The sequence below is a fragment of the Rana temporaria genome, chromosome 2 (genome assembly GCF_905171775.1).
Source record: "Rana temporaria chromosome 2, aRanTem1.1, whole genome shotgun sequence".
NCBI lineage: Eukaryota > Metazoa > Chordata > Amphibia > Anura > Ranidae > Rana > Rana temporaria.
Window position 1 is genome coordinate 518372196 of NC_053490.1, and position 25227 is coordinate 518397422.

The following is a 25227-nucleotide window of genomic DNA, read 5'->3' on the forward strand; positions in this document are numbered from 1 at the left end:
CTATCTTCTCTCCCCTCTCCCTCCCTGCCTGTCAGTAATCCCCAGTGTGAACGGAGTTAAATTGCTTGTAAAATCCTACAATCCACTCTATTACAGTATTATATAATGTACAATGTGTGTTTCTGTAATATAATTGTGCCAAATACCTTTGTTATAGCGCCATTCTGCGCTTCTGTGACCCGCCGGAGCTCTTTTCCCTGCTTTTATATTACAGAAACACACAGATTGTACATTATATACTCCTGTAATAGAGTGGATTTTACAAGTATTTTTAACTAGGGCTTATTTTCGGGGTAGGGCTTATATTGCAGCCCTCCTGGAAAAAAATGCTAGGTCTTATTTTCAGGGTAGGTCTTATTTTAGGGGAAACAGGGTAGCTGCTACCTATGTTGGTACATCTTCCTGACATTCTTTAGAACTGAATAAGTAGATTTGAAGAAGCTGTGAAATATTTTGAACTCTACAGAAAAAATTCCAGCTGAATGCAAATAACTACTACTAGCGATAAAGTACTGACCTTCCTGCTTTTGCTGGTAGAGGCCGGCTAGTAAACACCGCGTGGACTCCAGATTCCGCACTATATTGGTGGACCGGACACTGAAACAGAAGGAGAAAATAGTTTTGTGGTCAACAACTTGCAAGGGAAAGGGGGCCTCAAATGCAGCCCCCAAAGTCTCCAAAGGGCTGCATATATTATTTATTACATGTAATTAGGGCTGCCATCAGGTGGGTACAGGCATTACACCTATAAGGGGCCCGAATGTTCCCAGGGGCCCGGTCACCCCCCTTCTCAGCTCGCGGCTGAGAGGAGAAGAGAAAACTTTCATTTCTGTAGTCCCCCCCTCACCCTCTCAGTTTGCAGCTGGATGAAGAGGTGAGCGAGTGCCCCCCCGTTCTCAATTTGCAGCACCCCCTCCCTTTCTCTGCTCCAGAGGGCCCATGCCTGAAGCTGTGTGAGGGGCCCCAAAATTTCTGATGGCCACCCTGCATGTAATGCAGCCCTCAAAATTTCACTCGCCTGCTCGCATTTTGCGAGTCAATTTTGAGGGCTGGCGAGTGTGGGCTGCCTGGGAGCAGGGGGGGCGAGCAAGGAGAGGAGAGTCGCGTCGCCGCTGCTGCTGTCGCCGCCTGTTTGTTAATAGCGCAGGGAACATTACAGCTTTCAATTAAATAGCTGTGTTCCCCGCTGCCCGTGTCATATACAGCGCCTCCCCCTTTTCCGGGCACTTTTTTCCATAGACAGATCACCCATCCCAGGATTGGATGGGTGATCTGTCTATCAACGTTTCCCGGGCAAGGGGGAGGGGTTGTATATGACGCTCGCGGCGGCGGCGGCGGGAGCTATTGATCTGAAAGCTGTAATGTTCCCCGCGGTTTGAACAACGCGGCGGCGGCCCCTCTCCTACCCTACCCTACTCAGCACAGGATTGAGACTGAGGAAAAGCTTTCTCCTGCCTGCAGCAGACCGATGACATTATCCCAGCATAATCAAAGTCACTGATCGAAGTATAAGGCGAGATTTAGATGTGCATTTTTGCCTACAGACACGTCACAATTATGTGCATTGCCTGTGGTTGCGGGCCGTTTGTGGAGCTTCTCCATTAACTTGTATGTGTAGTGTTTGGTGGGCTTTCCACCCATCAATTGCTACAAGTCAGGTATCAGTTCGCTGTGTATGCGAAGCATTGCGGCCGCGGCATATAAACACCCCTGACATCGCACCTTTGAGACACAGAGAGAGGAATTCCCTTATCTGTAGCCTCAGCATTAAAAATTAATGAACAGGAGACAGAGGCTCCTGTCCAATTATAAACTGAAGCAGGTTTTAACACAGTTTATTGCTTCAGTTTTGAACGGACACAGGAGCGAATGGTACCAATCGCTCACTGTGTCCAATTCACAATGGGAAGGGGCCCTACCCCCACTCTTTAATCCCGTGTACCCACAGCTGTCGGTGGGAGGGGGAAGCCGGTGATCCGACTATATGGTTCCGGCTATCGAGATGGTTCCTGTAAGGACTGCGCAGACGAAATCCTTGCCGACGGGAATCTCCGAACCTCGGCCGGCATCCAGGGCGACGTGGAATTTGACCTAAGTGGCTGGAATGAGGTTAACATCAGTGGCTTCGCTCGGCCTCCTGGCTCTTTAACATCCTCCAATCCACGGGGATGTTAAGGAATGAGCCTGGATGCCGTCTGAGGTTCGGAGAATTCCGTCGGCAAGGTTCCTTACAGGAACCATCTCGATAGGGGAACCTTAACGACAAGTCACCGGCAGCACTGTGGGGCGGACAAGGGGTGCCCGGGCACATTGGGAGTAATCACATGTGGGCAGTACACTGAGGGGGACAAATACAGGACAATGCACTGTGTCTATCCCTTCAGCAGCTAAGAGAGGGGGGGGGGGGGGGGGGAACCGGCTATTAGCTGCTAGAGAGACACACAGGCAAAGTACAGTGTTCTGTATTCATCCCCGCCCTACTGATTCCCCTGCTGTCTGGTCCCTCCTGTGGGCCCGAGCCCTCTACAGGAGGCCCAGTGGTACCCCCTATCGGTGCCCAAGTAGATCATTTTACACAGGGTTTAATACAACACACATTACTACACTATATAGCATGAGTGCTCCACCTGTGACCCTCCAGCTATACCACCCATGCTATATAGTATTACAAGTAGTGACATTTATGGTTAGAAAGCATAGTTGAGTAGAAATTTCGCAGCCTCTTGACTGACAGCAGTGGGGAACATTCAGCATAAGCACCGCACTAAACTGAAGAGGAGACTCTTCCTTATCACTCAGGAGACGGGCTGCCGGCATCTTAATGTGCTCATCTGAAAAAAGTGACACACATTTAAACAATGTAGCATAGAAAAAAAAAAAAAAAAAAAAAGAAGACGGAGGAGTGGCCTCAGCCTACGCTTCTTCTCAAATCACACCCCTGGCGTGCGTCACCCCATAGAGGTTCTACCAATGGGTGGGGCGAAACGCATCCAATCATGTGCAAGCAAAAATTCTGTGAGATTCTTCTTCCTGATTGGCTGAGACACAGCAGTGGCACCCACTGCTGTCAAAGTCAGCTAGCCAATCAGGAGAGAAAGGGGGCAGGGCTCTGTGTCTGAATGGACACAGGGAGCTGTGACTCAGCTCAGGTGCCCCCATAGCAAGCTGCTTGCTGTGGGGATACTGAACAGGAGGGAGGGGCCAGGATCACAGAAGAGGGACCCAAGAAGAGGAGGATCCGGGCCTGCTCTGTGCAGATCCACTGCAACAGAGGAGGCAAGTAAATAAAAATAAATAAAAAAAATGTCCTATAAAAATGATAAAAAACTTTACAATCACTTTAAGCACTCACTAGACCTCTGATGGATTAAACACTGGTGACAGGAAACTTTGCTCTTCCATGTAGGTTTTACGGAGCCGGACGCCAAGGCTGAACATCTGCTGCATCCCTATTGTGGTGAGCTGTCCTGGGAATGTGCCACCCTGTGATGGAGACAAGATACAGATGTGTAACATCAATAATTATTGGTTGTTGGGGGGGGGGGGGGGACATTGATCGCCGATATCAATCCCAGAATAATAACGACTAACCTCTGCTCCTTCATGCACCACTTTACCCTGCTAACACACACACACAGTATCTCACAAAAGTGAGTACACCCCTCACATTTTTGAATAAATTCTACCTCTTCCCCTAGTAAAAGCACCTCCCACAGTATAGTAACACACTGGTTAGGCACACAGTTAACCCCTTTGATTGCCACTGATGTTAACCCCATCCCAGCCAGTGTCATTAGTACAGTGACCGTGCATATTTTTAGCACTGATCACCGTCACTGGTTCCCATAAAGTTTTAGAATGTTCGCCGCAATATCACAGTCCCGCTATAAGTCGCTGATCGCCACAATTACTAGTAAATAAATAAAAATATCCCATAGCTTGTAGACGCTATAACAAGTTACGCCAACCTAAGTGCAAATGTGCACCGTCGTATCTGTGCGCCAGACCCACAAACAGATGCGCCTAAAACCAGGCTACACCCCGCCAACGTAGCTTGCTCACACCGGCGTAGAGTGGGCGCACATTTAGGCTGGGTGCATGGTGCCGCTCCCATTGATTAGCCATTCAAACATGCAAATGAGAGAAATACGGCGATTCACGAACGTGCGTGTGCCCGGCGCATGCTGCGCGCAAGTTGTATGTCCAGCGTAAAGTTATTCCCCATAAAGGGGGTGCAACCCGGCAACAGACATGCACAGGTCTGCACCAGGGAACACAAGCCGGCGTATTGTGCGTTGGACGTGTGTGTGTGGCTGGGCGTACGTTGCGTTCACGGCGTACGCAGTTATCCGGCGTAGCTTAGGCAGTTGTGCCGGCGTGGTTGTGAGGCTTGCGTCCACGCCACGGCACATGCACAGTTCGCGATACGTACCTGTCTGGTACTCGGCCCATCATTTGCATGGGGTCACGCCTCATTTGCATGGGTTCACCCCCACTTCCACCTACGCCGACGTGCGCCCTCAAAATCCACGCTACGCTGGCGCAGCGTTGGGAGCACTGGCTTGCTGAATGCAATGCTTGCCTCTCTGCGCTGTGCTGGCGTAGCGTACGGTGGTTACTCTACAGCAGCGTAATGTGCGCCTTGGCTCTTTGTGAATCTGGGCCTATAACTTTTGCACAAACCAAATCAATATGCGCTTATTGGGATTTTTTTTTTTTTTTTACCAAAAATATGTAGTGGAATACAATATTGGCCTAAATTAATGAAGAAATTTGGATGTGTTTTATAGCAGAAAGTAAAAACAAAATTATTATTATTTTTTTTTTTAAATTGTCGATCTTTTTTTGTTTATAGCCCAATAAAAATAAATAATAAATTAAATCGCAGAAGTGATCAAATACCACCAAAAGAAAACCATTTGTGGGGGGGAAAAAAAGGGTACAAATTTTATTTGGGTACAGCGTCGCACGACCGCGCAATTGTCAGTTAAAGTAACGCAGTGTTCTGTCTTGCATTTGAAAAATAAAAATCTATTGAAAGAAAGTAACGCAGTGCAGTATCGCAAAAAATGGCCTGATCATGAAGGGGGGGGGGTAAATCGTCTGGAGATCGAATGTCTAAATATAGAGGGGAATCTATTAATAGAGACACTTGTCGCAGTGACATTCCATCCCTTGGGAGAGATGTCCTCTCACTTTTTGGGGTGTCTGGGGGCTCGTCCTACTCTATTCTAAGGCTTTAAAAAGTTGAAGCGGTCTTTGAACTACAAATCCCAGCATTGCTTTACCTTGAGCTTGTGCGATCGGTATCGCTCTTCGAACGGTGAAGGAGGTCTGGGTCCCCCTTCCAGATCTGTGACTGTGTAATTAAACTGCGTGTGTTCGGGAGCCTCGAGAAGAGTCGGAGACCACTCCACCTGGGAAGAGAACATTAAAGCATTTCAGTCATTTTTTCATCTTTCCATCTATTAAATCTTCTTCTTGTTTTAACTTTGGATAGCAAAACATTTTTTTCTGCCCGTAAATATCTTATACAACCCACTTCCTGATTCTCGTCTGGTCATTAGTCTAGGCTTATGACATCATACACAGCTATCTCTCTCACTCTAGTGAGAGTTTGCCAGGAGGGGTGGTGAGTCATAAGAGGGCCAATGAGATCTGGAGGTGTGCCTCTGTGCAAATTCAGGAAGTGAACAGGTGCCCACAGTTAAAATGGCTGCAGCCAGACTCAGTGGGGGGAGATTTCTGCAGCATATTTGGCAAGTACAGAATCACAGTATATATAAAATAATATGCAAACTGGTTGGAGGGAAGCTTCAGAATGGCAAAGATGTTTTTAATACAAATCACGTGAGCTGAATGCAGTTCCTCTTTAAGAAAAGCCTCTTTCAGTCAAATGCCGGCTTTGGCACCGGCCACAGAAATTCATCGTTTTAGTAAGAGATGTCGGGTGTTTGTTGATAAAGACGAAAGTTGAACTCCAAACAGGTAGAAAATACACATAATAATAATATTATTATTATTATTATTATTATTATTATTATTGCAGTTCTGTAACTATAAATTTTTACTTAACCACTTCCCGACGGCCGTACGACTATATACGGCCGCCGGGTGGCTCTACTTCTCTGGGAGGCCGTGTTTTTACGGCCGCCCCTTTTCGCGTTCCCCGCGCGCGCTCCCGAGCGCGCAGCGGGGAACTGCTGTGCTGGCCGTGTCCCTTGGACACAGCCAGTCACAGATCGCCGTGAACGGCCAATCGGAGCGGCCGTTTGCTAGGCGATCTGTGCGGCCAATGAGAGGTGATCTCATATGTTTACATATGAGATCATCTCTCATTCCCGGCTCTCGCAGACAGCGGTGCTGTCAGGGAGAGAGGAGACGGATCTGTGTCTCTTGTACATAGAGACACAGATCGGTCACCCCCCCAGTCACCCCCCTTCCCCCACAGTTAGAACACTAATTAGGATACACATTTAACCCCTTCCTCACCCCCTAGTGTTAACCCCTTCCCTGCCAGTCACATTTATACAGTAATTAGTGCATATTTATAGCACTGATTGCAGTATAAATGTGAATGGCGCCAAAAATGTGTCAAAAGTGTCCGATGTGTCCGCCATAACGTCGCAGTCCCAATAAAAAAATCGCAGATCGCCGCCATTTCTAGTAAAAAAATAATTTTATACAGTAATTAGTGCATATTTATAGCACTGATTGCAGTATAAATGTGAATGGCGCCAAAAATGTGTCAAAAGTGTCCGATGTGTCCGCCATAACGTTGCAGTCCCAATAAAAATCGCAGATCGCCGCCATTTCTAGTAAAAAAAAATTTTATACAGTAATTAGTGCATATTTATAGCACTGATTGCAGTATAAATGTGAATGGCGCCACAAACGTGTCAAAAGTGTCCGATGTGTCCGCCATAACGTCGCAGTCCCAATAAAAATCGCAGATCGCCGCCATTTCTAGTAAAAAAAAAAAATAATAATAATAATTCTGTCCCTTATTTTGTAGGCGCTATAACTTTTGCGCAAACCAGTCGCTTATTGCGATTTTTTTTTTTTTTTTTACTAAAAATATGTAAAATACGTATCGGCCTAGACTGAGGATAAAAAAAAAACGTAAAAAAAAAAAAAATTGAGCTATTTATTATAGCAACAAGTAAAAATATTTTTTTTTTTTTCAAAATTGTCGCTCTATTTTTGTTTATAGCGCAAAAAATAAAAACCGCAGAGGTGATCAAATACCACCAAAAGAAAGCTCTATTTGTGGGGAAAAAAGGACGTTAATTTTGTTTTCGAGCCACGTCGCACGACCGCGCAATTGTCAGTTAAAGCGACGCAGTGCCGAATCGCAAAAAGTCCTCTGGTCAGGAAGGGGTTTAAGTGCCCAGTAAGGAAGTGGTTAAAAGGGGTTTTTAGTGCTTGATTGCACTATGTGGGTTTTTTTACGAGGGTTCGGGATTCACTGTGGACTGTATTTTGGTACCTTGGCTTTCATTGCTCCCCCATATTTCCTAGCCAAACTCTTTATATTAAAAACCATGAAAAATGTTATATTGATGTATTTAATGAAGAAATTGATAAACAACTTTTGTTTCATCTCTTCAGAGCAACTCATTGTGATGGTCGTGTCATAAATCCCCTGATGAAGCCAAAGGATTGGCGAAACTAGTCGGGAAGACCTGACCACTGGCCTGTATCTTAATGTTCTGCTCCCACACTACTAATGTATTGCCCATATGTTTGAACTGATTTTTTATTCTTGTGTAACTTAATAAACCTTTTTTATATATCTGCTGTGTTTGGTTCCCATTTGTTGGCACCGCAATAATCCCATACTCCTCCATTCCCTTTTTTAACTTAAAGGGGTTGTAAAGGAAATTTTTTTTTCTCATAATAAGCATCCTTTACCTGCAGACATTCCTCTTTTCACTTCCTCATTTGCTCAGAAGTTGCTCTATTTCTTCTCTGTTCACTTCCTGCTTGTCTGATTTTACTGACCACCGTGATGGGAGGGTTTACTGCGGTGGTCAGTGACGTGCTCACGCCCTCCTGGGAACTACATCTGTGCGGCAGGACGCTCTCTACGTGTTAGAGACCTCAAGGAGGTGTGAATTACTGGGCGTGCCGCAATGCATACTGGGAAATGTAGTTCTTACATGAACGAGCGATGCAAACCAGGAAGTGAATGAGAGAACAGAAACTAGAACGCCGGAGGTGATATAGATGAAGGAATTTAATAGATATTTACTTGTTTTTTAACAGAATCATTACACTATTCTGTCTGTCTACCTTGCAGACATTAATTTTAGGCAAAAAATTTTTTTCCTTTACAACTCTAATGTAAGCAGTATGATTGATTCTGACTCGGTATCAGCCTCTTGTAGACCCTGTACAGCCGAGCTGGAGTGAGAGAGGAAGAAGCAGCAGGAGGAGCCAATCAGTTCAGGTGCATACGAGGAGCATGCTGATAAAAGAAGAGAGCAGGGTGACAGCGTTCATCACTGTGCTGCTTCTCTTTTCACTGTCTAGTCACAGGCTGGGCAGGTCTACAATGAGCTGGGCTCAGGGGAAGTGGGTTGGATGATGCTGGTCATCAGACAGAGGCATAAGTGGGCTAAAGCCCACTGTCAGCTGCCGTCACAGAGCTGGTCCAGGTTCAGCAAAGATCGCAACAATGAAGTTGGGATCTGCCCACATGACTGGACCGGCTAAGCCTTTGTCAGCAAGCCACTGAGAGCCTGAGCCGGCTGTTCCCGCCCCCTCCACGTGGGGGGGGGGGGTTTGGGAGCAGACAGCAGTGACTGACAGTCACCAACTCTCTGCTCAGGGAGCCCTAGGAACCGAGTGATCGGCGGTGTTTGATCGCTCAGTTCTCAGCTGCATCCCCCAAGGCAAGTATGGTTCTTAAAAAAACAAAAAACAAAGAGACATACTCCTCTTTTAATGGCATCCCAAAAGCGGCCAGTGACAAAAACATCAAAACGCGCAGTGAAAAGAACATGTAAAGCTCACCCCCCAAAAAAAGGTGAATGGGCTGCCCTATGTGTGTTGTAGGGCTGCAACCAAAGATTATTTTCATAATCGATTAGTTGGCCGATTATCGTTTTGATTAATCGGATAATAGTCTTAAAAAAAAAAAAAAAAAATGATAATTTAAATTTCTGCCCCAATTTGTTGTTGGGCAGATTACAAAACACAAATTGCCGCAAAAACACATTACATGCTTTTCTGCAGCTTCTCCATTGAAATATATTGAACCAACATTTTTTTATATATATATAGATAAATAAATAAGTACAAAAAAAAAAATATATATATATATATATATATATATATATATATATATATATATATAATTTTTTTTTTGTACTTATTTATCTATCTATCTATCTATCTATCTATCTATCTATCTATCTATCTATCTATCTATCTATCTATATATATATATATATATATATATATATATATTCGCTACTGTAAGGGGTTCATTTTTGTACTGTGGGACAGTGAAAGTAATATTTACAGTAGCTTTTTTGTACTATAAAAGGGCCAATTTTAGCTTTTTTTAACCCCATTAGGTTACTGGCCGATTAATCGATTATGAAAATTGTAATCGATTAATTTCATAATCGATTAGTTGTTTCGGCCCTAATGTGTTGTACATAAAAAAAAAAGATAAAAAAATAAAACCCCATGTGGGTGGAAACATGCGTTCCCGCTATGCCTAGTGTAAATGGGGCCTTAGGTCTGTTACAAGAAAATCCTACTACCTTCTATCATTTTTTCAGCCTGGGTTCACATTGCCGTGACTTTGACATCTCAGAGATCCCTGTGCGACTTCTTTGTGGTTTGCATACAACATCTTTAACAGAAGTCACTGCAAGTCGTATGAAAGTGGCACCTAAATTAGTGCAGGAACCCATTTCTAAGTCGGAGCAACTTGAGCTGAACTGATTAAAAGAGTTTCATTGCAGTTAATAGGGTGCGACTGGTCATGCAACTTTGACCTCTCAAGTCGCATGACAAGTCACGGCAGTGTGAACTGGGGCTCAGACTTTTTGCTGAAAAATAAATAAATAAATATCTCCTCTATAAACCACTAGATGGTGCTATAAAACCACAGCTGTGCTCATTAAATGGACATTAAAGCGGAGTTCCACCCAAAAGTGGAACTTTCGCTTAATCCACTCCTTGCCCCCTTACATGCCACGTCTGGCATGTCATTTTTTTGGAGGGGGGGCTGGGGGGCTTCAGGAGGAGTGGGGTAATTGAGGTAATGCCTTGAGGAGTGGCTCAAGAAGAAGCACAATAAAATTATGGAGTGGCCTAGCCAGTCTCCAGACCTTAATCCTATAGACAATGTATGGAGGGAGATGAAACTTTGAAGTGACAGCCAAGAAACCTTAAGTATTTAGAGAAGATCTGTAAAGAAGAGTGGACCAAAATCCCTCCTGAGATGTGGAAACCTGATCACCACCTACAAGAAACATCTTTCCTCTGTGATTCCCAACAAGGGTTTCCCCACCAAGTACTAAGTCATGTTTTTCTTGGGGATCAAATACTTATTTTACTCACTGAGCTGCAACTCAATTTATAACATTTGTATCATGTGTGTGTTTTTCTGGATTTTTGGTTGATATTCTGTCTCTATCATTTAAAATACACCTATGATTGCATTTCTTTGTAAGTGGACAAACTTACAACATCTGCAGGGGATCAAATAATTATTTTCCCACCTGTAAAGGCCTCTGATTGCAGCAAGCTATCCACATGGCCGTGGAAATGTAGGACAGTCGAATTTCAGGCAAAGCCTAACTACTCGTATAACATGCTCCCTTCCACAAAATACCGACATAAGGAGGGGGGGGGGATCCTTTTTCCAACTCAGCGATTCTGTTTTTGAATCTTTTTCTGACATGTTGGTGTTAAATCTTTCACTTGTTATAAGTTGAGAGCTGTGTTTTTTTTTGGATTTGGCGCCGAGAGGAGCCAGATTTCCTGTGTGTTCGGCTGCGGGCATGGCCGAGCCTAGCCGAGTGCGCAGTACACTCGGCTCGGCTCTAGGCTCAGAGACACAGAGACAGCGGGGGAAAAAGTGCACAGTATACGCCGATAAATACGGTACGCCCAAAATAAAGCTCTATTTGTATGAAAAGAATGATGTACGGTATATACTTGAGTATAAGTCGAGGCACCTCATTTTACCAAATATTAAAAAAAAAAAAAAAAAAAAAAAAAAAGAAGGGGGGAGGGGGGACTTATTGACTCAAGTATAAGCCTAGGGTGTCCATCTGTATGCCTCACTGTGCCCATGACTAGACTTACATTTAACATGGGAGTCTATGGAAGGGGTGTCCGGCTTTGAAAAATCGGTGTCCCCCAGACAGCAAACTTTGCACACTTGTAGAGGAAGCGTGGGGCTAAATGTGTTCCAAGTTTTGGGTCCAGGGCACATGCGGCCGGCCAGTACCCAAAATTGCAGTTTAAAGGGGTTTTCCACCTTTTTTTTTAAGTTTATTAAAAGTCAGCAGCTACAAAAAGTGTAGCTGCTGGCTTTTAATAAACTGACACTTACCTGCTCCACGGCTCCAGCGACACGCTGGCCGGGGCTCCGCTCCTCCCCCCCCCCCCTCGCTGGCCGGCGTCTTCATTCTTAGTGTGGGCACCCGGCAGTGACAGCTTTCGGCTTCACGGCCGGGCACCCACTGCGCATGCGCGAGCGGCAGTGCGCATGCGCGAGCGGCGCCATCCGATTGGACAGGCGCTCGCCTACAGGGAGGGGCTGTGAAAAGGCGATTAAGCTAATCGCCTTTCCAGCCCCTCGGCGGAAGGAGGAAGTGGGACAGGAAGTCCCCTTCTCCTGAAGCCCCCACTCCCCCCCCCCAAAAAATGGTATTTAAGGGGGCGAGGAGTGGGTTAAGAGGAAGTTCCATTTTTAGGTGGAACTCCTCTTTTCCATGGGAGTCTATGGAAGGGGTGCCCAAATTTGAAAAATCGGTGCTCCCCGGCCGTAGGTCCCCGGACAGCAAATTTTGCACACTTGTAGAGGAAGATTTGGTCCCCAAAGTCCGGGAGATCAGGCGCAAAAAGGTGAGTATAAGCCGAGGGGGACATTTTCAGCTGAAAAACTCGGCTTATACTCGAGTATATACTGTAAATGTCATTTGGGTACAGAGCTGCATGACTGTGCAATTACCAGTTAAAGTAACGCAGTGATGAATCGCAAACAATGGCCTGGTCATGGAGGGGGGAGTAAAACCTTCCGGTGGTTAATGCTTCAGCAATAAGAACAAAACAGTTAGGATGACATCACTCTGACCTCAGCCAGGGCGGGTTCTGTATTTATATCCTGAGGCTCCACTCCTTACCTGCTGAATGTGAGGAATGGGCTTGAGAGGGGTCCGGGCCCCGTGCCGAAACACCACTTGCACCAGTTTCAGCTCATAATCCGAGCTCACTCCGCTCAGCTGTGCGACATCCTTCGTCACCTCGGCTAACGCGCTCCGCTTCCTGTGCATACAATACATGGTGGATCCCAGGAGTCCAGCACGAACCCACACACTCATCCTGTGCCTCTAGGGGGCAGCAAAGGAAAGAAAAGACTGTTAGCAGCAAAACACAAATCTTCACCAATCACAGAGACCCTGGGGGGGGGGGGGGGCCCAATACCCAATGTCTGTATATACTGGATGACATTTATTTAGGTACAGTATCTAGCAAAAGTAAGTACACCTCTCACATTTCTGTAAATATTTTCTTCTATCTTTTCATGTGACAACACTGAAGAAATGACACTTTGCTACAATGTTGTGTAGTGAGTGTACAGCTTGTATAACAGTGTAAATTTGCTGTCCCCTCAAAATAACTCAACACACAGCCATTAATGTCTAAACCACTGGCAACAAAAGTGAGTACACCCCTAAGTGAAAATGTCCAAATTGGGCCCAAAGCGTCATTATGTTGTGTGGCCACCATTATTTTCCAGCACTGCCTTAACCCTCTTGGGCATGGAGGTCACCAGAGCTTCACAGGTTGCCACTGGAGTCCTCGTCCCCTCCTCCATGATGACATCACAGAGCTGGTGGGTGTTAGAGATCTTGCGCTCCTCCACCTTCCGTTTGAGGATGTCCCACAGATGATCAATAGGGTTTAGGTCTGGAGACATACTTGGCCAGTCCAGCTTTACCCTCAGCTTCTTTAGCAAGGCAGTGGTCATCTTGGAGGTGTGTTTGGGGTCATTATCATGTTGGAATACTGCCCTGCGGCCCAGTCTCTGAAGGGAGGGGATCATGCTCTGCTTCACTATGTCACAGTACATGTTGGCATTCATGGTTCCCTCAATGATCTGTAGCTCCCCAGTGCCGGCAGCACTCATGCAGCCCCAGACCACGACACTCCCACCACCAAAGGCAAGACACACTTGTCTTTGTGCTCCTCACTTGGTTGCCGCCACACACGCCTGACACCATCTGACACCAAATAAGTTTATCTTGGTCTCATCAGACCACAGGACATGGTTCCAGTAATCCATGTCCTTGGTCTGCTTGTCTTCAGCAAACTGTTTGCGGTCTTTCTTGTGCTTCATCTTTAGAAGAGGCTTCCTTCTGGGACCAATTTGATGCAGTGTGCGGCGTATGGTCTGAGCACTAACAGGCTGACCCCCCCCCCCACCCCTTCAACCTCTGCAGCAATGCTGGCAGCACTCGTATGTCCGTTTCCCAAAGACAACCTCTGGATATGACGCTGAGCACGTGACCTCAACTTCTTTGGTGGACCATGGTGAGGCCTGTTCTGAGGGGAACCTGTCCTGTTATATCGCTGTATGGTCTTGGCCACCGCGCTGCAATCTTCTTATAGCCTAGACCAGGGATATGCAATTAGCGGACCTTCAGCTGTTGCAGGACTACAAGTCCCATGAGGCATTGCAAAACTCTGACAGCCACAAGCATGACACCCAGACGCAGAGGCATGATGGGACTTGTAGTTTTGCAACAGCTGGAGGTCCGCTAATTGCATATCCCTGCCCTAGACCATCTTTATGTAGAGCAACAAATCTTTTTTCAGATCCTCAGAGAGTTTGCCATGTTGAACTTCCAGTGACCAGTATGAGAGAGTGAGAGCGATAACACCAAATTTAACACACCTGCTCCCCATTCACACCTGAGACCTTGTAACACCAACGAGTCACATGACACCAGGGAGGGAAAATGGCTAAGTGGTCCCAATTTGGACATTTTCACTTAGGGGATGTACTCCCTTTTGTTGCCAGCGGTTTAGACATTAATGGCTGTGTGTTGAGTTATTTTGAGGGGACAGCAAATTTACACTGTTATACAAGCTGTACACTCACTACACAACATTGTAGCAAAGTGTCATTTCTTCAGTGTTGTCACATGAAAAGATAGAAGAAAATATTTACAAAAATGTGAGGGATGTACTTACTTTTGTGAGATACTGTGTGATAAACAATTTCCATGTGTTCATATGACATCACTTTCTCTATATCCCAGAGGCGGCCCGTCCATGAAAGGGAGGCGGCCCGTCCATGAAAGGGGGGCGGCCCGTCCATGAAAGGGGGGCGGCCCGTCCATGAAAGGGGGGCGGCCCGTCCATGAAAGGGGTTGTAAACATTTGTGTCCTCCCCCCTAATGCTTCCTATGCATTAAGGTGAAAAAAAACTTCTGACACTGACCAGCCCCCCAGCCCACCCCGTTTTACTCACCTGAGTCCATACCTTTAACTTATCGGAGACGCGCTCTTCCTCTCTGCCCGGGGGTTCTCTGCTCTTGATTGTATAGATTGATAGCAGCGAAGCCATTGGCTCCCGCTGCTGTCAACCAAATCCAATGACGCGGCACCAGGGGGCGGGGTCGAGTGCGGCATTCTGTGTCTATAGATGCAAATGCTGGACTCTGGGAGTGCGCCGCAAAGGTAACCCCCTCCCCCAGGGAGAGCTCTTCTCCTAGGGCAGTGATGGCGAACCTTGGCACCCCAGATGTTTTGGAACTACATTTCCCATGATGCTCATGCAGTGTAGCTAAGCATCATGGGATATGTAGTTCCAAAACATCTGGGGTGTCAAGGTATGCCATCACTGTCCTAGGGGGTTTACCAATGTGAGGAGCCGCGAGCACTGCCAGGGGACCGCAGAAGAGGAGGATCGGGGCCACACTGTGCAAAACGTACTGCACAGCGGAGGCAAGTATAATTTTTTTTTTTTTTTTTTTTTTAAATAACAAAAATGAGGGTTTACAAACCCTTTAAGGGCACACAGGCTCCGCCCCCCTCCCCCCCAAAGCCATGAACCCGACCCCTTGCAGGATGCTGGATGCAGGAATTTCAATGGGGCGGGGGGCTCTAATAAGCTTCAAATTAGGGTGGGCTCGGGCGCAGAGAATGCGAATGAAGTTCACCCACGTGTGTTACAACAGCGAACGAATATGCACTATTGTAACACTGATCCTCCTCCCGGGCCAATCAGAAAGCGGGATTTGAGACCCGTCACCCAATTGGCTGAAAGGACAGGGCGATCCTATTGGAGGCCTAGGAGGAGGAGCCGCACACTGGAAGCCGTAGATGGAGGAGAGGACACAGAGCTGCCACCCGCCTAGATGGGGCAAGTGCCGGACCGACCGGCAAACATCGGGGGCGAGGTGCCGCTCCGGGAATACATCAACTCCTTTAAAGTAGAACTATAGGGCCGGATTCAGAAAGAAGATACGACGGCGTATCTCCTGATACGCCGTGGTATCTCTGAGTGCGCTCGGTCGTATCTATGCGGCTGATTCAGAGAATCAGTTACGCATAGATATCCCTAAGATCCGACAGGTGTAAGTGACTTACACTGTCGGATCTTAGGCTGCATTTTCTGGCTGGCCGCTAGGTGGCGCTTCCGTATGTTTTACGCGAGGAATATGCAAATTCGGATTTACGCCGATTCAGAAACGAACGACCGTCCGACACTTTTTTTTTTACGTCGTTTGCGTTCGGCTTTTTCCGGCGTATAGTTACCCCTGCTATATGAGGCGTAGTTTTGAAATTTTACGTCGTTTGCGTAAGTCGTTCGCGAATACGGCTGGACGTAATTTACGTTCACGTCGAAAGCAATGACGTTTTGCAGCGGATTTTCGAGCATGCGCACTGGGATGTTTTCACGAACTGCGCATGCGCCGTTCCAAAAAAAAAGTCAAATACGCGGGGTCAAGCATAATTTAAATAAAACACGCCCCCTACATCCCCATTTGAATTACGCAGCCTTACGCCGCAACACATACGTTAAGCCGCCGTAACTAAGGGCGCAAGTTCTTTCTGAATAAAGAACTTGCGCCCAAAGTTAGAGCGGCGTAACGTATCGGAGATACGTTACGCCGGCCGGACAGATACGCTCAGGTATCTGAATCCGGCCCATAGGCTACATCCCCATTTTAGATAGATTAGGGGACGGTTACAACTCCTGTAGGTTTTTTCTTTTTACATCCGTGTCCTGCTGCAGAGATTTCCCTTCACTTCCTGTCCCCTAGCCAAAAACAGGAAGTGAGAGGAAATAACGCCAAAAGCGAGGGAAGGTCTGGACTGGTGTCCCCATTGGAAGATTTCCCCCTCTCTTCCTGTTATGGTGACAACCCACAATTTGGGATTTTTTCTCCGTTCACTCTCAGTGATAACAACTAACAGGGCAAATAGAGAGCGATAAATCTCCCCAATGGGTGTTTACTGATGTCCCCACTAGGAAGGCTCCCGGTATTTGATGACTGGTCAATTGGGACCAAAGGGAGCGGGACCAAAGGGATCGGGACGCAAAGGGAGCGCGGGCCAAAGGGATCGGGACGCAAAGGGAACGTGGGCCAAAGGGATCGGGACGCAAAGGGAACGTGGGCCAAAGGGATCGGGACGCAAAGGGAACGTGGGCCAAAGGGATCGGGACGCAAAGGGAACGTGGGCCAAAGGGATCGGGACGCAAAGGGAACGTGGGACGCAAAGGGAGCGTGGGCCAAAGGGATCGGGACGCAAAGGGAGCGTGGGCCAAAGGGATCGGGGCCAAAGGGATCGGGACGCAAAGGGAGCGTGGGCCAAAGGGATCGGGGCCAAAGGGATCGGGAGGACCAAAGGGAGCGTGGGCCAAAGGGATCGGGGCCAAAGGGAACGTGGGCCAAAGGGATCGGGACGCAAAGGGAACGTGGGCCAAAGGGATCGGGACGCAAAGGGAACGTGGGCCAAAGGGATCGGGACGCAAAGGGAACGTGGGACGCAAAGGGAGCGTGGGCCAAAGGGATCGGGACGCAAAGGGAGCGTGGGCCAAAGGGATCGGGACGCAAAGGGAGCGTGGGCCAAAGGGATCGGGACGCAAAGGGAGCGTGGGCCAAAGGGATCGGGACGCAAAGGGAGCGTGGGCCAAAGGGATCGGGACACAAAGGGAACGTGGGCCAAAGGGATCGGGACGCAAAGGGAGCGTGGGCCAAAGGGATCGGGACGCAAAGGGAGCGTGGGCCAAAGGGATCGGGACGCAAAGGGAACGTGGGCCAAAGGGATCGGGACGCAAAGGGAGCGTGGGCCAAAGGGATCGGGACGCAAAGGGAGCGTGGGCCAAAGGGATCGGGACGCAAAGGGAAGCGTGGGCCAAAGGGATCGGGACGCAAAGGGAAGCGTGGGCCAAAGGGATCGGGACGCAAAGGGAAGCGTGGGCCAAAGGGATCGGGACGCAAAGGGAAGCGTGGGCCAAAGGGATCGGGGCCAAAGGGATCGGGAGGACCAAAGGGAGCGTGGGGCCAAAGGGAGCGTGGGGCCAAAGGGATCGTGGACCATCTAAAATGCTGTGTCACCAAGACAGAAGATTCGGGGACATGTCACCATGACCGACTTCCTGTTGTGTCTCCAGAACAGGAAGTGAAGAGGAATCTCCCCAGTGGGACACAGGCCAGCTAAAATAGTAAGAAGGGAAGTGACAAACACTCTGAAAACCTCAATCCAGACAGCAGGACAGAGAGAAGGGAAGGGACAAGCGGAGCACGGTGCTGCCATAACACAGGAAGGGAATGAATAGAAGGAATCCTCTCCCAAACCTACATCCGGAGTCCAGCCTGCGTAGGGAGCTTCCGCCGGGTGATCTCCGAATCCTCACACTGCACAAACACCACCACACTGTACCAATCGGTGGACTCTGACAGCTGGAGGCGACTCTCGGGGCATTGTGGGTAGTGTAGTCCCGCGAGCGGCTCAGCACAGCGCCTCTGAAGGGACTCGTTTCTACCAGGCGCACTGTATCCCCCACAATGCACCGCGTACACTCGCTCTCCTACGGCGCGTGCGCCGCGGTCTGGTCGCTAGAGCCTGCGACTCGTTTTTGTTTTTTGGCCCAGAGCGGTCTACGGCGCTGCCATTTTCTGTGAGCCAACTTTGATGGGTGACACTGCATATCACTATGGAGATTTTACATACAGTGTATGCAGGTCCTGGTTACACAGGATACTCGGCCCAGGGAGGATTCTTGCAGGAGTTGGTTGAGCCTGGAAATCTCCATGATTACCAAAACAATAAACGTTAAATTTCCTCAGGGATGCTGGTTTAGCCACTTCATTACTGGGCACTTTTAGCCCCTTCCTGCCCAGGCCCGTTTTCAGCGCTGTCGCACTTTGAATGACAATTGCGCGGTCATGCAAAACTGTACCCAAACGAAACTTTAATCATTTTTCTGAGACACAAAGAGAATTATTTTGGTGGTATTTAAGCACATGAGTTTTATTCTCCTCTTAAAGGAGAATTAACCCCCAAAAAAGGTTAATTAACCACTTATCTACCAGCTGCCATCAATTGACGGCGGCATAGTAGCTCAGTTGTTCTGACAGGACGTCATATGACGTCCTCGTCTTTTAACCACTTCCCGGCGGCCGTGCGACTATATACGGCCGCAGGGTGGTTCTACTTCTCGAAGGAAGTGGTGTAGATACCCACAGGTAGCTCAGGTATCTATGCCCGGAAGTGGGAGCAAATACCTGTATTACACAGATATCTGCTCCCCCCTGAAAGGTGCCAAATGGGACATCAGAGGGGGGGGGGTTCCAAAAAGCAGAAGTTCAATTTTTGGGTGGAACTCCGCTTTAAATCCACAAGGACTTTTTTTTTACCACTACTATTCCTTTATTTTGCCTTTTAAAATTTACAAATGCAGCAATTTAGAAATTGGATGAAAGCATGGGCGTCCGCTGAATTTTTTTCAGAGGGGGGCGCTTCGGCAGCGGCGATACACAGTTGCATTTTACCCTAGCGGGGGTTAAAAGCGCCCCCCCCCCACGTTAAAATGTAAAAACACCCCACTGTGCCCCCTGCATACCTGTGCATCTTTCAATATCTCTTTGTCACTACTGTGTACCCCTCTCCACAACTGCACCTCTGGACCCCTTTACATTACACAGCACCCCACCGCTCTGGACCCCTTTACATTACACAGCACCCTGCATCACTGGACCCTTTTATATTACACAGCCCCCTGCACCTCTGGACCCCTTTACATTACACAGCACCCTGCACCACTGGACCCCTTTACATTACACAGCACCCTGCATCACTGGCCCCCTTTACATTACACAGCCCCTGCACCACTGCCCCCCTTTACAGTACACAGCACCCTGCACCACTGGACCCCTTTACATTACACAGCACCCTGCACCACTGGACCCCTTTACATTACACAGCACCCTGCATCACTGGCCCCCTTTACATTACACAGCCCCCTGCACCACTGGCCCCCTTTACAGTACACAGCACCCTGCACCACTGGACCCCTTTACATTACACAGCACCCTGCATCACTGGCCCCCTTTACATTACACAGCCCCCTGCACCACTGGCCCCCTTTACAGTACACAGCACCCTGCACCACTGGACCCCTTTACATTACACAGCACCCTGCACCACTGGACCCCTTTACATTACACAGCACCCTGCATCACTGGCCCCCTTTACAGTACACAGCACCCTGCATCACTGGACCCCTTTACATTACACAGCCCCCTGCACCACTGGACCCCTTTACATTACACAGTACCCTGCATCACTGGACCTCTTTACACTACACTATATTGAGAGTATATTTATTTCAGGTCTAAAAAAGGAACCTTTTGGAATGAGGGACAAATTGATTTGATTCCAGAAGAGGGACAGGCACTGTAAATAAGGGACAACTAGAGGGGAGGGGAGCGCTGCAGTCACCGCTTAAATCGGCCCCAGGGCCAGTTTGGCCCTGCTCCTGGCTCTCCCTGGTGATTCCAGGGGGGGGGGGGCAAACAACCCCCCTTGCTCTATGGAGCGGACGCCCATGGATGAAAGGTTTAGCACTGGGAAACACTTTTTGAAAGATAAAAAGTGCATTTTATATACAACAATATAGATCAGACCAAAATGAGGGACAAATGAGGAGTTATGAGGGACAGGGGGGCATTGCTCCAAATCAGGGACAGTCCCTCGATATCAGGGACAGTTGGGAGCTATGGCTTTATTGCTGCAGCTGTTGTATGCGTGTTATTTACAGAGATGCAGGAGGCCTGCACAGGGCAGGAAGAGGCATTACATTCATATTTGCAGAGTCTGGGGTGATGTCCTAGGGGGTCAAGACCCTGTAAAATGCAGCAGATGTAAAGATCATGTCCCGCTAAGTCAGGACTTATCTGTGGGTGTGTAGGCCATTCTTATCTGCAAGGGATTATTGCACAATGCACAGAAATAGACAGCCACATGTCAGGATGGAGCCGGGACTTCTCTAGAACTTTCCTGAAACTCACTCAGACGCTACATTGCATCAACAATTAAAAGAGAATTTCTGATGTGTGTATATATATATATATTACAGTATCTCACAGAAATTAGTACACCCCTCACATTTTTAAAATATTTTATTCTATCTTTTCATGTAACAACACTGGAGAAATTACACTTTGCTACAATGTAAAGTAGTGAGCACTGGCGGTGCGTCCATAAGGGGCGCACGGGCGCCACCCCCTCTCTCTCCTGCCACCGCTCTATCACCAATAGATAGATTTATGCATTGCATAAATTCAGGCGCCCGGCCCCCTTTCGGGGCGCCGGGAGCCTGATTTACAGCGGCAGGGTAATTTTTTGAAGCTCCTGATTAAAGCCGTAGGCTCTAATAGACGTTACAAATTTTAAATAGCGAGCACCATGCTGGGCACTCGCAGTTCATTCAGCTGTGTGTTAGGAAAGCGAAGGAATATTCGCTTTCCTAACACTGAACCACCTCTCCGCCAATCAGGTGCTCGGGTCTGTTACCTGTCATCTGATTGGCTGAAACAACAGGCGCTGTAAATTGAACACCTATTAGGCATCCAATCAAAGCAGAGGACTGGAAGAGAGGACGGGAGAAGACATTGGGGAGCGTGGAGGACACCGCCACCGTAACCTGCTGCCCCACTGACACAGGTAAGTGCCGGGCAGGCGGGGGATGCACACTGGCAGAATTTGATGGGAACAGTAATGGCAATTGATGGGCACACGCAGAAATTGATGGGAAAACTGGCATCAATTGATGGGAACAGTAGCGGCAATTGATGGGCACACTGGCCGCAATTGATGGGCACAGTGGCAGCAATATATGGGCACACTAGCAGCAATGGATAGGCACAGTAGCGGCAATTGATGGGCACACTGGCAGGAAATTGATGGGTACAGTAGTTGCGTTTGATGGCACAATGGTGGCAATTTATGGGTACAGTGGCTGCGTTTGATGGGCACAGTGGCAGCAATTGATGGCACAGTGGCTGCGTTTGATGGGCACAGGGGCTGTGATTGATGGGCACAGTAGCTGCGTTTGATGGGCACAGTGGCTGCAATTGATGTTTTTTTTAAGCTTGTTTGCGCCCCCCCCAAAAATTTGAGCACCAGTCGCATCCTGCGGGTTTTGTTCTCCATCTCATCCCCTTATGGGCATCAGACCTGATGTGGGCCCTGAATCTCTCTGCTCTTTACTCAGGACTTCTTGTAGCCTCTTCAGTCGATCTCAGGGGCGTACATCTTCTCCGGGGGAAGCTTCTCGGGGGGGAAATCTCTCAGGAAGGAGGAACCTCTCCTCCAAGGGCTGCTTATCGGGGGGGGGGGGTAAACCTCTCAGGAAGGGGGAACCTCTCCTCCAAAGGCTGCTTTTCGGGTGGGGGGGACCTCTCAGGAAGGGGGAACCTCTCCTCCAAGGGCTGCTTCTTGGGGAGAACCTCCTGCACCGGACCACTGTCCCATTATTATAAATCTCAGGATTAATGGACCGGACCCAGAGAAGAACCCACCAAAAGACCAAGTTAGCGGTAAAGGCATTAACTCTTACCTTCCCTGCCAGAGCAGTACCTAACTGGCTATTTTAACCTGCTTACAAGCAGCCATTCAAAAATAAAATATCAGCTTTGGTTGAAGCTTCGGGTGTCAAGGAGATTGAAAGTTGGGCAGAATCCAAAGATTTGAGTTCTCATAAGAATAGGAATAGAAGGGAAATTCTCCAATGGAGACATTTCTTCTAGTTCTAACTTTGGAGAGATTGTCTCTCACATCTTGTTGTGTCTACAAGCATTGACTGGACAAGGTCCTTTAGCACCCAAGGTTAAATGCCAAAGTGTGCCCCCCGTGAGCTGTGAACTACTTCCGTGGCATAGGCTAAAGGGGCTGCCTTTTCTGTGCCCCTTCTAATAAGGAACCCAAGGCAGCCGCCTCTTCTGCCTATCCCCATTCCTGGACTTGCACTGGACAAAAAGTGAAAAGAAATCTCTCCAATTAGACACAGATGGAAAACAAATGTGACGGGGGGTTTAGTCCTTTCAGTTCTCTATCCAAAATTAAAAGAGAATCTTATGAGTTTAGATACACTTCAATTCTTCAAGCACCAGAGCATGCACTTAGCACTGACTGGGCTATTAATCGGAAAGTGAATGGTTGCTGGCTCTGGCGTGTTCTTTGTATCGACACGTCAAGGTACAATAGTTCATTCGCAGTCACAAGATAAAGAACAGATGTCTATGCTGAAAAAAAAAAGAACAGGTGCTCGGCATGTCAGAACTCTATCCAAGTGTGACATCAATCCAAATGCCTCCATATTAGCCTTAGATTCCGGATGCCGTTTATTATTAAACATTTCCTATACATTTCTATATTTGCTGTGCACCTGTTTTGCTGAACAATTTGTAACTGGTAAGCATACTTCCTAACTTGGTGAGATGAGAAAGAGGGACACGTTGTAGCACAATGTATGTAGGCAAAAGGCCTGTCCCAGCCACGCCCTCAGTTATTTGGAACATTAAGAATTAATAGGTAAAATGTTGGCCAAACCCACAGGAGCTGTTCTTCGATCCGCACATCACGTAACAGGAGGTCACTTTACCTTCGGGTTTGGTCTGCCCAATTGGGAAAGAGTCAAGTAAAACCTTACAGAGGGAAGATAAAAGATGTAGAGGTGTAGCAACTTAGGGAAAGAGAGAGTGCCTTACAGAGGGAAGAGAAAATATGTAGAGGTGTAGCACCTTAGGGAAAGAGAGAGTGCTTTACAGGGGGAAGAAAGAAGATGTAGAGGTGTAGCAACTTAGGGAAAGAGAGGGTTTTACAGAGGGAAGAGAAAAGATGTAGAGGTGTAGCAACTTAGGGAAAGAGAGAGGGCTTTACAGGGGGAAGAAAGAAGATGTAGAGGTGTAGCAACTTAGGGAAAGAGAGAGGGCCTTACAGAGGGAAGAGAAAAGATGTAGAGGTGTAGCAACTTAGGGAAAGAGAGAGGGCCTTACACAGGGGTCAAGTCCTGGGGAAAAAAGTGTGGGAACTCCCACCCAAGATCCACTCCCCTACCAAAAAAAATAAATTATACGCTCATATGCATAATTACTAAACCGCATGTTTTTTTTCTTTTCGATCCCGTGATAACTCGCGTCAGACCTCCGCAATGTCTCCTGGGAACAATGACAAAAGCTCCCAGGAGACATTGCGGCATCGAGGAAGTGATGGAATACCCACACACTACCTAATGAATCCATATACAGGAAGCGGCCAGTAACATAAAGGATTACTAAGGTTTGCCTGCCCCTGACAGTGATTCGAGCTGGGCATCGCTGCTTAGTAAAGAATTGGCTCAGGCGGCTCGGCTGCTCTAGTCCTGCAAAGGGAACTAAGTTCCTGCTGTGAAAAAAGTGCAGGAACTCCGTTCCCACGCGTTCCCACAGGACTTGAGCCCTGGCCTTACAGAGGGAAGAGAAAAGATGTAGAGGTGTAGCAACTTAGTGAAAGAGAGAGGGCTTTACAGAGGAAAGAGAAAATATGTAGAGGTGTAGCAACTTAGGGAAAGAGAGAGGGCTTTACAGAGGGAAGAGAAAAGATGTAGAGGTGTAGCAACTTAGGGAAAGACAGAGGGTTTTACAGAGGGAAGAGAAAATATGTAGAGGTGTAGCACCTTAGGGAAAGAGAGAGGACTTTACAGAGGGAAGAGAAAAGATGTAGAGGTGTAGCACCTTAGGGAAAGAGAGAGGACTTTACAGAGGGAAGAGAAAAGATGTAGAGGTGTAGCAACTTAGGGAAAGAGAGAGGACTTTACAGAGGAAAGAGAAAAGATGTAGAGGTGTAGCAACTTAGGGAAAGAGAGAGGGCTTTACAGAGGGAAGAGAAAAGATGTAGAGGTGTAGCAACTTAGGGAAAGACAGAGGGTTTTACAGAGGGAAGAGAAAATATGTAGAGGTGTAGCACCTTAGGGAAAGAGAGAGGACTTTACAGAGGGAAGAAAGAAGATGTAGAGGTGTAGCAACTTAGGGAAAGAGAGAGGGCTTTACAGGGGGAAGAAAGAAGATGTAGAGGTGTAGCAACTTAGGGAAAGAGAGAGGAATTTACAGAGGGAAGAGAAAAGATGTAGAGGTGTTGTATCACCTTAGGGAAAGAGAGAGGGCTTTACAGAGGGAAGAAGGAAGATGTAGAGGTGTAGCAACTTAGGGAAAGAGAGAGGGATTTACAGAGGGAAGAAAGAAGATGTAGAGGTGTAGCAACTTAGGGAAAGAGAGATTGTTTTGCAGAGGGAAGAGAAAAGATGTAGAGGTGTAGCAACTTAGGGAAAGAGAGGGTTTTACAGAGGGAAGAAAGAAGATGTAGAGGTGTAGCAACTTAGGGAAAGAGAGGGTTTTACAGAGGGAAGAAAGGAGGTGTAGCAACTTAGGGAAAGATAGAGGGGTTTACAGAGGGAAGAGAAAAGATGTTGAGGTGTTG

The 25227-nt window shown here is 47.7% G+C and overlaps 1 protein-coding gene across 1 annotated transcript in view; it reads right to left on the minus strand.

Moving 5' to 3' along the window:
- The window catches only part of ACP6 (acid phosphatase 6, lysophosphatidic), a 54957-nt gene extending 36678 nt beyond the window's left edge, over nucleotides 1–18279 (minus strand). The window contains exons 1-5 of the mRNA XM_040339050.1: nucleotides 18070–18279; nucleotides 12375–12581; nucleotides 5289–5417; nucleotides 3353–3483; nucleotides 518–597 (exon numbers count right to left, since the gene is read on the minus strand). Coding sequence (XP_040194984.1) covers nucleotides 518–597; nucleotides 3353–3483; nucleotides 5289–5417; nucleotides 12375–12572 — 538 coding nt within the window. The 5' untranslated portion in view covers nucleotides 12573–12581; nucleotides 18070–18279. The remainder of the gene's footprint in view (nucleotides 1–517; nucleotides 598–3352; nucleotides 3484–5288; nucleotides 5418–12374; nucleotides 12582–18069) is intronic.
- Nucleotides 18280–25227: the final 6948 nt, after the last annotated feature.